This window comes from Onychostruthus taczanowskii, unplaced genomic scaffold (assembly GCF_017590055.1).
Source record: "Onychostruthus taczanowskii isolate IOZ18803 unplaced genomic scaffold, ASM1759005v1 scaffold4, whole genome shotgun sequence".
NCBI lineage: Eukaryota > Metazoa > Chordata > Aves > Passeriformes > Passeridae > Onychostruthus > Onychostruthus taczanowskii.
Genome location: NW_024501459.1, coordinates 16,588,717 through 16,600,766, shown reverse-complemented (window position 1 = coordinate 16,600,766; position 12,050 = coordinate 16,588,717). Strand labels below are relative to the sequence as shown.

General features: G+C 33.8%; 1 protein-coding gene across 1 annotated transcript in view; it reads left to right on the top strand.

Annotated features, from left to right (window-relative positions):
- Positions 1 to 11,722, top strand: part of MMP16 (matrix metallopeptidase 16) — a 168,131-nt gene extending 156,409 nt beyond the window's left edge. Inside the window, exons 9-10 of the mRNA XM_041412753.1 lie at positions 3,082 to 3,197; positions 7,643 to 11,722. Of these exons, the coding sequence (XP_041268687.1) occupies positions 3,082 to 3,197; positions 7,643 to 7,977 (451 nt within the window). The 3' untranslated portion in view covers positions 7,978 to 11,722. The remainder of the gene's footprint in view (positions 1 to 3,081; positions 3,198 to 7,642) is intronic.
- The last annotated feature ends 328 nt before the right edge of the window (positions 11,723 to 12,050 follow it).

Below are 12,050 nucleotides of genomic sequence, written 5' to 3'. Positions count from 1 at the left end.
ACTAATAGTATTCATGGATCACTTAAGAAATCAATTTAATGCACATCATAGAATATGTTTAGGACAGTATAGTTTGTAATTCTTTAGCACTACTGTAAAAATTACACTACAGAATGCTGCAACAAATTTTATGGTTAAAGCTCTTTTTATTATAAAAAAAAAATATAGCTCTCCAATACTAATGGTGAGGGAAGTCGATAACTAAGTCAAATTTTTGTAATGTTTTAAAACAGGTGTCATTTCAAGCAATCAATTTTCATAGTGAGTAGAAGATGCCTAAATAATTTGCTTTCTATGGTTGAGTAGATCTTTTTTAAAAATTCAAATTCTTTTTCAGGTAATAATTTTCCACCTCCACATACATATTGTAAAAATATGTACAGTAAGAATCTTTTGTGACTTTTACTTCCTGTAAGCTTTATTCAGCAATGTCCTTTTATAGTACCATGCATAGGCAGTTACTTATATTCAGGACTTTCCTAAAACATGATTGGTAATAACAGAAGACAAAAAGAACTAGCAGAGAAATAACAGAAGACAAAAAGAACTAGCAGAAAAAACAGGTGCTGGCAGAAAAGTTGCTACTTAGAGCTAACAAGAACAATGAAACTCAGCAGGATATAAATGCAATAGAGTATGTTAGAAGAAGATTGAACATGAGCCTTGCAGAGATAATTGAGCCATTATAGGATTTTGGCCATATCGGCCATCAGTGGGAATAAACCCTTATAACAGTAAGTTTCTCAAGGTACATTGCTTATGACATCAAATATTGGCTATAAAATAAAATTAATAATAAAAATGGCCAAGCAAAAAATAAACAAGAAAATCCCATTGACTAAACCAGTAAGAAGATTTAAAGGTTGAACCAGTAAACAGTCATATGTCTAAAGCAGCTCATGTATGCAACATTTTTCTTGTAATTTGACATTATCTATTTCAATACTCATGATAATTCTTCTAAATTGAATGAAACACATAAAAGGGAAAAAATTGGCTACAGAAAACATTAGTCCCTCTGTTATTCCTATCCTACCAGAACTGAGTCATTTGGGACTAGAAAATAATAGGTTTGATTAACTTCTTGACACGTGTCCTTGTTTACACCTCTGTCTGGCCCAACTTTTTTATGCACTTTAAAGTTTAAATCAATGTTTTTTCTTCATAAAACTTAATAATTCAGTGGCTCAGGATATCATTAAGTAAATAGGCTTAGATATAGAACATAGTTTAGCAAATATTTTCCAAATTCCCTTTTTCTAAAACTATGAAGTGGACCTTGATTTTTTTCCCCTCTGTTATTTATCAGTCTTTGAGGTAAAGCAACAAGTTTATATAGACTGTAGAGCTCAAACTATCATTAAGGAGTTTGCTTGTCAACATTTGGCATGCCAAATAGAATCAAGACTAGGCTTTTCCTTACCCTGTAGACATGTTCATTATTCCAGCACAGATTGTTGAGGTGGTGTTGTGATCAGTCCTTCCCTAGTAGGGAAGGATCCCTAATCATTTTCATCAATGATGAAAACCCAGAAGTTTTGTGATTTCAGAGTGGGAACTGAGTCTGTCCTCAAAGACTTTTAATGACAAAGTATGCCTTTGAAAGTCATTTAAGCCTTTTAAGCCATTTAAGTCATTAAGTGGGAAACCAGAGGTTATTAAAAGAAGGAGCTCAAAAAGATGGAAAGATTGGAATAGAAAAAGGAAAAGGAGTGAAATTATGGAGGCCACAAATAGAGTTCTGGAATAGAGGGAGAGAAAAAGAAAATATATTTCTTTAAAAAAATGCAAACTAAAGACCAAGAAACTTAGAATATAAAGATGAGGAAGAACTGGTTTCAATACTATAAAAGTTAGAGTTTACTACTTTTACATGTTGTTTCTGCATGTAAACTTTCAAAGATGTTACGTATCCAAATAAAGAGCATTGTGTTGTTGGCTGGTAGCTGATGTATATGTGACTAGATGAAGAATTGAGGCTATAAAAATAATTTAAGCATAAGAAAGAAAAAATAAGTACAAATGTCTTTTTAATCTAACTTGCCAACACTTAACCCACTTGAAATCTGCTATCTTTTATTTTCATTGAAAGTTTAAAGCCAACAAAATACCCTACAGGGAGAAATACTAAGGAGTTTAGATCACTACACTTTTCTAAAAAGATCAAAATTTGAATCAGAGTGCCTAAGTACCTTCACAGTGACAAAATATCATCCACATAACAATTTTTTTAATATATGTGATTATAACAAGGATTTCTAAAAACTGAAGTCAGATGAATTCAAATGAGAAAGAGGGTCAAGTTTTTAGCAGTAACCAGATTATCAATGACAGTGATAAAACTATGTTCTAAATCAATGGAGTAAAAACATGAAATGACACACCAAAATATTGGGATACGCAGAGGATATTGGAGATGCTGTACTTTTAGAGCCAACTTATAAGATATGCATAGCAATTTGATCAGCAGTAAAAGGAAAAAGAAATTACCAATATCATCTCTAAGTGTAAATAAATCACAAGTGTAAATACTTCTCAGATGTTCAGCATTACTAGAATTTCATGCTGAAGCTTTTTAAGTTTGAGAAAGGTTGTCTGGTAAAAAGGCACACAAACAGGTTGAATTTCATAATACACTGCATCTGTTTAGTGACATTGAAATAAAATTAAAAGCTACTGTAGTGCATACATATGAAGAGTTAAATTAAGGTTGCTGGCAGTATCTTAATCTGAATCTACTGTCACTTGCGTTATTACATTACAAAAACATTAATGTACATTGTTTTTGTATGTGTTGCATTTCTTTGTGTCAATGTGCAAAAGCCCTAGGCATTAGAATTGTGGTGATTATAAGTAAGCTGCATGCTGGTTTAGTTGTTGAAGTGCAAAAATATTTTATCTTCTATCTATTTACATGAAACAGTAAGTAGATTTATTTGTAATGTATGTTCAAAGAGAAGAAATCCAGTATTTCCACTTGTGGTTAATGAATGTAGCACGTGTTAGAGAGGGAAAATATAAAGTTACTCATCTACTATCTTACAAATGTGCTTTTTTTTTTTCCTTTAAAAAATATTTCAGGTACTGGAGGTACAGTGAAGAAATGAGATCCATGGACCCTGGTTATCCCAAACCAATCACAATTTGGAAAGGTATCCCAGAATCTCCTCAGGGAGCCTTTGTCCACAAAGAAAATGGTATGCAAACACATTCCTGTTTTAATGATTTATTTACACCCTTTATGTAAGATAGAGTAGTAGAGGGATGATTGACTATTCAGGTTAAACAGTGAAGGAATTCTTGATATCTGAACAAAGTATTTCCTGTATAGAACTGGCTTTAGTGAAAATGCTCTTTTAATTGTTTAACTACTCTTTTAGCTGTTTAACCTAGGGCTGAAAACACTTTCAAATTCAGTATTGTAAACCTTAATTTCCATTCTTTTTTTCTTCTGTCTTAATTAATTTTGGTTTTGCTTTCTGCTGGATTATAGCACCTCTTAAAACAAGCTTCATAAATACAGTAAATCTCTTGAATTTTCAAGATGCTGGCTTTTTAAACAGCTTAGAAGGTATTGCTTTCATTCTCAAAAGTTAGCAAAGGGAAGCAAAATCTTTATCTAAGCAGAAATATCCCAATGAATTTATGTAAATCAAAGATGTCAGAAGTCCATCATGTAGAAAAGCCAATAACAGGGATTTTAGTATGATGTATTATTAGCTTTATCAAGATGCACCATCACATACCTAGAGCCTGGAATCTCAGCTGGACACACCAGAAAACAAATGAGAGCAGCCAAAATCTCCTCTATCTTAGGAGAATTCAGTGCTACCCAGGGGATGGTGGCCAGCTGCCAACAGAGCCCTCAGTTGCAGAGAGGTTTTAGATCCTTTTGACAGGAATAAAAACATGCATTTGTTGTATAAGACAGGACATATATCTATTGCCATAATATTTTAATGTCCTTTTAATAAGAAAATAAAAAGATTGCTTTCCTTTTATAAAACATTTTAATCTCCTATTTCAACCTCTAACTTGATTAAGTAATTTACCATGGAAATGTTTGGGGCTTTTTTCAAAAATATGTTTAATTGCTTCCTTGCTTTGTGTCTGTTGTACCCAGAAGAAGGAACCCTGTCTGTATTTTGGCCTTTTTGCTAGATTGGATTTTTTCTGTTGCTTTTAACTGGAAAGTAGGTCATTCAAGATTATATTCTGCACATATTGCACTCAATAATTAACTATTTTTAAGTACATATATATGTGGAAATAGTCACAAAGGTTATAGAAATATATATACATGTATGTACATCTGTATCTGTGTATCTATCATCTATCTATATCTGTGCATAAATATATGTATATACATATATTTGTGTATATAAATATATTTATATATATATAAATATATATATTCTGTACTGGGCTCAGGTACATGTGCCTCCCATTAAAAATAAAAATTATCTTACTCTAAAACCCAGACCAGTGAGTTTGAAAGCACTGCAGAGGCAGAGTACCTATTCCTAAAGCATGAAAAAATTTTGATTACATAAAAGGCTCTTCTCTTTCTAACTCCAGTAGTTTTGATAGTCTGCTGGACTCTTTGGATGAGAAGGTTAGTAAAACATGGCATGAGATTGTGGAGGAGGTGAAAGGAAAGGGAATTCTTGAGCATCTCAGAAATGCTATAAGGGCCCCAGGGCAGAAAAAGGGACTGAACATGACACCATAAATTTCCCAACAAGACCTCTGAGACATTTTCCCTGAAATCAAGAAAATAAAGTCTTAAGAAACAGTTTGCAACGTTGCTGTTGTTTGTATGAAGAGAGAAAGAAACAAAAGCAGATGAAAATAAGAAATACCACAGGTCAGTTGGAAAGAAGTTGATTCCATTTTGCCTGAAACTGCTTTTATTTCTCTGGACAGAAGCAGAGTTTATAAAGAACTTTCACTATAAGCCTTCATAAGGAAACATCTGAAAGCATGTCTTTCAGGGAATTAATTTCATTTTAAAGAATATTTTTTTCCTTCTTTTACCTTTTTGTTGTGCAAACTATGCAAATGAGCACCTACAATAACTCTGATCATGCAGATGTTTCCTTCAGTAATGGCAAAAATTCTTGGTAATTGTGCATTAAGAGTTTTGGAAAGGATGAGAAAAACCAATTTCTTACTCTAGTCAGTGTCCCAAGTCAGTATCCTAAAAGCTAGTTAAGGTAGAGGTACAGGTAACACCTTTGAAACTTGCCCTGCTACTTCCCATTTTGTGATTTGTTTTCTAACACTGTGGTGGAAACTCTTAGAAGGGGGTGGAAAAGAAATTTCCTTTCTTTTGCTACACGGAATCTAAGATCACACAAAGTCCTCCAAACTGGAGAAAGCTTTCTACCTTGAGAGCAACACAGAAAATTTAACTTTCCAACTAGAAATGCTGCTGAAGTGGATGATGGGGCAATTTTTAGGTAGAAGAAAGAGAACAGGTAGTCTGCTTTATTAGTCCACTGGCCCTTTTTGCCTTATACCTACTACATAAGTACATTTGGGGTAGCAGTGACTGCTAAACCCTTCAGTACTGTTTGTGTCAGGTATTGCACTCACTGCTCAGAGACTAGTACCTAGAAAATTGTAAGGAACAGCTCTCAAAACAGGTTTAACACATCTAGCAGATTAGATGAAATCACTTTCAACAATTGTATGAAGTCATTTGCTCTGTCAGGAGAAGCAGTAAAACTTCTCAGTTTCATAGAATTGTCCTTCTCTACTGGTAGCTTCCACCTTTCAGCTGTAACTGACTATTATCCTGGTTCCTACCTCAGCAAAAATGGCAGAAAAGTTTAAACTTTTTAAAAAGTTTAAACAGAGTTTTCCAGTGAAAAATATGCTCTATTTGAAAAAAATTGTATTAGATCTCTAGCAACTGGCAATTTCTCTGCTGCTTTAAGAGTTTTAATTTGTTCTTTTGCTGCATAATATCAATTACTGCTAATTAGAGTTTTTATTTTGATTTACCTCTACCCCTGAGTATACATACATGTATTCTTCATATATGTATGAATATAGATTTAGAGGTGTCACATCTGTATATGGTCTCTGTGTGTTAGAGTATTGATAGAGATAATACATCAAATTTCCATATTTGAAATATTTATCCATGGCCAGGATGTGCAGTACTTTGGAAAGGCAAATTGTTATATGGAATCCAAAGATAGGGTAATTGTGGTTCAAAATAGTGAAATTTTGCATTTGATAATGCTTTTCATTTGAACTGCAGATTGCTTTAAGGAGCTTTATATGTGCTAAAATTTTAAAACAACATCAAATTTAAAGAATTCCAGTCCTCTTTTAGGTTTTATTCCAATCAGAATAGAAGGCATTTTCTGAACAAGCCTAGCTACTCTTTTGATACAGATCAGTCTTCTTGTATATTTTTTTTTCAGATTGTATCATATCTTTCTATAAATCTATTAGCATATTTTCAGGTAATAAAAATGCAAGCGATTAAGGAAAGGAAAATAATACCTTTTCATGGGCTAGGAAGGCTATTAAAGTCACAGAAATACCTAATGTAGAAAAATGATGAAATACTCAAGTTGTTCTGAAAAGTGGTAGTAGGTGATGAAGAGTTTTCCTAGTGTTTGAGCTGCAAAATAGACTATCAAATATTTATTTTTTTAAAATTTTTGAATTGAAAGAAAACAATGATTGATTGAATACATGATTAATAATGTTATCTCCAGATAGGCAGTTACCAGCCTTTTCAGGAAGCATTGTTAACTACAAATAGTGCCCCATCTGTCTTAGTAGCCTTTAATACTGCAGGAAATATATGAGATGTATAAAGTGAAGATAAGAAAAAATCCAGCTGTTTCCATTCAGTTCATAAACAGTAGGAGAAAGTTCACCCATCCTGAAGGTTTATGTCTTGCCAGATTAATGCCATTTTTTCAGCTGGGTTAATAGAGTAATATAGATTTTTGGCAAGAGACAAGCTTTTTCTTCATTTAAGCAAGTTTAATAATAACATTGGATTGTGCCTGAATGAACAAATATCATGTCTTTACAGAAAACTTAAATATGGTTACACCTTTTATCTCATGTGAAAGATGCTATTATTTCATCCAGTCTCCTTCTGAAGTACGGCAATAGGTGATGTGAGATTTAGGAGGGTCAGTTCTCATTTCTGCATAGCATAGCAGAGCAGAGCATTGCAATTTGTTTAAGGAGACTTCCTGTCTTGAAGAAGTTGTGATGCTTTAAAGTCCTGTCCCTGAGGATTCCAACTCTAGTTGGTTTTCCAGTGAATAAACAAACTGGCCCAACTTGACTTTTCATAGACCATATTTTCTGGAATTATTTGATTATTTTGTAGTAATGAAAGAAAATAAAATCCCAGTTCACTGAATGAAAGAACAACTAAAGAACAAACAAACAAGAAAGTCCCCAAACTCAACGTTAGATTTCTAGAGACAGTAAAGAAATAAAATTTGTAAAAGAAGATTTGAAAGACTTCTAACTGAAGTCTATTCCTTATGGCTTTTGATTATTTTTTAAGTACGAAATAATTGATACCAGTAATTTCCATAAAAGTATATTGATGACATGATTTCATATGACCATGAATAATTGCTACTTTCTTTCTCAGGCTTCACATATTTCTACAAAGGAAAAGAGTACTGGAAATTCAATAACCAGATGCTCAGGGTGGAACCTGGCTATCCCAGATCCATCCTCAAGGATTTTATGGGTTGTGATGGACCAACAGACCGAGATAAAGACCGACACAGCCCTCAAGATGATGTTGACATTGTCATCAAACTGGACAACACAGCCAGCACTGTGAAAGCCATAGCCATCGTCATTCCTTGCATCCTGGCCTTGTGCCTCCTTGTCTTGGTTTACACTGTGTTCCAGTTCAAAAGGAAAGGAACACCCCGCCACATACTGTACTGCAAACGCTCTATGCAAGAGTGGGTGTGATGTAGGGTTTTGTTATTTTCTCTTTCCCTCCCAGGAGTTTGTGGTAACTTGAGATTCAACACAAGAGCTGTTATGCAGTTTCCTAGCTAGGAGCGGGCATCTGTCAGTCTGAAACAAAGCTGATCTTTAAAACCCAGGGGGTTGCCTGTCCTGCACATGAGTGGCGATTCACTCAGCTGGGAAGCTTCCATGATACACAGTATCTGCCGTTTCTTCAGTCCTTTGTCTTTCTTTGTCATTCAATTCTAGGCCTTCCCTCTGCACGCTCAATGCCCTATAAACTATCAGGATTAACTAACAAAGAGGAATAAAAATATCTCCAATGTTTCTACATTTTTCCCTTAAGGCCTGTTCCCCTTCGAAGAATTTTTTGCTGAAAGTAAATTTTTTTAGAGAAACACAACAACCAACAATGGAACTTTCAGGAAAGTGAGAAGACCCAAAACAGCTTTGTCTCCAAAGAGGATTGCTTTCTGTCTGCTATGGATAAAGTCCTATACTCCTACTTCCAGTTTTGTCAGGTGGGAGACTCGGATGACACGCAGGACTTCAGACTGTTTGGACAGCCATTTTCCAACAAACAAGGGGCCAAAATATCTGCAATATAGTAACAGCCTTAATACATTCATTTTGTGTTTTTTACAGCTGCTCTGGGCTATGTCCTCAATGTTTTAAACTCATATTCAATACTATATTCAAGCAGAATCTTTTTATTGGTTGTTTGATTTCTGGTTGGTTTTCCTGCATTACCTTTCCCAAGCTGTACCAAGCCAACTACCCCAGGCCTTTTATAGGTCTGTCAGGAGCACTCATTCCAAAGAATGGTAAAAAGCAGTGTGTCTCTGAAGTGGATCTCAATGAACTAAAACAACAGACATGATATTAAGAGACTTGACACTGGTATTATATTGGTGGTGTAACCCTTTGAGAACTATTGCATTCAGTTTTCAGAGTCTGGTGGATGTTAATCTTGGTCATCATTAAATTATAGAATTGTGTTTGGGTAATACAGGTTTCAAAAGAAAATCAGTTTTTCAAAACAGATTTCTTATGACTTCATTTTAAAGTATTTGCATTATTGATAGGAAAGCATTTGTAACATGAATAGAAAACAAAATATATTTACCAGCTACTTTCTTGTTAAAGGAACCAAACGTATTTTAATAATTTCTACCACTTAACAAGAATTTTTCTGAGCTGTCAACAATTTTATAGCTTAGCCTCTTATCTTAAACATCTTGGATTTCTCTCTTAAGACTGTGTTGCATGACAATTCAATTTGCCTCTGCAGAGGTAGAGTTACAGTTTCAAAAGAAAGCTAAGAAGATGATTATGATAGTGCATGAGTATCCTCTGGTGTGTTACCCCTTTGCATGTTCATCATAGTTCTCAAAGGGTTAAAATTTCTGGCCTTCAGTCAAACATGGTATCAACTGACAGAGCCAAGGGACCACTAAAACATTTTGTCATTCTGTGTAATTTGTGCTAACAGCAGTATTGTCATTTTCATGTGACCTGCAGAGCAGGTTTGTATCAATAATTTTTTCCTAGAGAAAAGTCAGCAACTGACAGACCTCTTTATTGATTTTAGGAGCTGCTTCTTGCAGTGATAGGCTTTACAGTCACTGGGCTGTGAACTTATTAAAGATGGTCAGAATGATGCACCCCAAAAGTCAGACACCTGGTTTTTTATGAAAGCCAGGTTTTGAGGGGAGTAGCTTTTGCAACAATGAACAGCTTGCCTTGAACTTGATTATTGACCTGTTGACTGTCATTACCAAGTTAAACATTGTCTTCTGTGAACAGCTTCACTGTCTGAATTTCCTTAAAGTGTACTGTCCTATGTCTTTGACCTTTAACTTGCAAACTGGCACAAACTGAAGGGAATCTGGTGTTGCAAATGAACTTAGATGCATTTTATCTCTTGAAAGGCCTGATAGACATGATGGAAAATTTGAGGAAAAAAACTGAAGTGTTTTAGTAGGAGAGAAATGACATAGACTAAAATATTTATGATAGGTCTGTAGAAGGGAATTTTGCTATGTATACATGCACACTCTAAAAATGAATTACAGCAGAAGTTGATTTTTATTTAACTTGAATACAATTTTCAGTATAAAATTATTATTTCTACAACTATCTAGTTATTAATGAAAAGGTTATAGGAAAGTATTAAAATACTTGAAATGGCCAGTATAGGCTTTTACATAAAATGAGACTTTTATACCACGTTCAACCAATTTCTTACTGGTTTCTTAATCCACATAACTGGATCACTTTTTAGAGAGTGTAGGTATATATGCATATATATTATGATTATTATTGTTTTGGTAATGGATAGCTTGACTGCCTTGAATTTATATTTATATTGAGCATAGCATGAAAAATAGTATGCCTTTTTTTCAATTACATGATTTTATATTGATTTGAGAACTTATGAACATATGTGGCATGCTATAAAGCATTGCAAACTTATTTCTTAGAGCATAAACAGATATACATATGTATGGTTAACAAAAATGAAGATTAAAAAAAGATATAGTTTTACAACAAATATGCAATGCAGATGGCATTTTGGAGAAGTTTTGTAGAAGTACTGCATACTGTAGGTTAGAAGCTCACCAGTATCAGCCCATAGCATTATTTAGTAAATCCAAGTCAGTTGTTGCTGAAAATATAGATTTATTGACAATTTAGTTGCACAGGATTTTTGCTGCAGATCAGCTCATTTGGTGAATTTGAAATTCTATGATGTTTGTCATATGTATTAAGATGTGTGTTTGTATACTTATAAAAGCACACAAACACACACATACATAGACATGCACATTTTAATCCACTGAGAAATTTTTATTGTCAACAAACTACTATAACTTATATTCTGCTATAGACAGAACAAAATTATTGTTGTTGTTGTTCCAATTTTTTTTCCCTTGGATAGTTGGAGAAAAATAATAAGAGAACTACTTACTCTGTATTTGCTTTTCCTCTACAGTAGGGGATTTTTGATTTTCTTTGTTTTTTAAGTCAGAACAGCATCTCATCAGGTTTTTTTATTCACTTGAAAATTTCATTTCAGTTTTGAAATATCTTTCATGGCAGCTTTAACTTTTTCTGCAACCATTTCCCTGACAGTAATGAAGTGCTGAGCATGTTGACTGTTGTTCTTTGATAAGGTAACAAAAATATTTGTGTTTGGAGAATTTAACTGTAATTATGCAGGAAGGTAAGTGTGATACTTCTAGTGCTTGGTATATTGTACATGGTAGTTACATGAATACATGATAAGTTGATCGTTGAATCTATTTTCTTTTACTTAAAAGTGCATATATGCTATATACAGAGAGAGGGAGAAAAAACATTATATTGGCATGTTTATGTCATGCAAAGCAAGATTGTGTCAACATTTCTGTTATATACTCATGTTTTCAGTAGGTTGCAACGCAGTCATAAAGGTTTGCTGTAAGTAAAAGATGTAGGAGCGTTTGTGTTCATTGTAATTTCCAAATACATATTGGCTAGTTTCAAATTACAGAATTTCAGAATAAATTAGTGATGTTGCCTGATCTAATTTTGAACTCAAATTAGTAAAAGTTCTAAGACAATTTTTGTTTTTTTGAATAGTTGTTTCTCTACAAGGACGTATCACTATTAGAATTAAGAAAAAGCAAAATATTTTCAGGTCTGCAGTCTGGGTTCCTGCTCATGTGCCGTGACTTCTTAAATAAACATTTCCATATTGCTATTATCATGATCTGTATTTTGGAACAATACAAAACTGAATAGTGTTGTGTTAATCAGCTACAGTCTATCAAGCTGACTACACAAGGTCGTGTATCTTCAGAGTACTATGGTCCGTACGATGCAGAGGGCCAGAGTAGATTATAGCGGTGTTTTCTTTGGCCTTTCAATATCTAAACCTATGAAAAGGTTATTGACTGTAGAAAAAAATAATTTTTATCAAAAAAAATTTAAAAATATGTAACTGTATATTTACTGGATAGGCTGGGATGGAGAGACTCAAATGGCTCCAAAGGAGCCCTTTCCAGTCTCCTGAATAAATGTAATACATA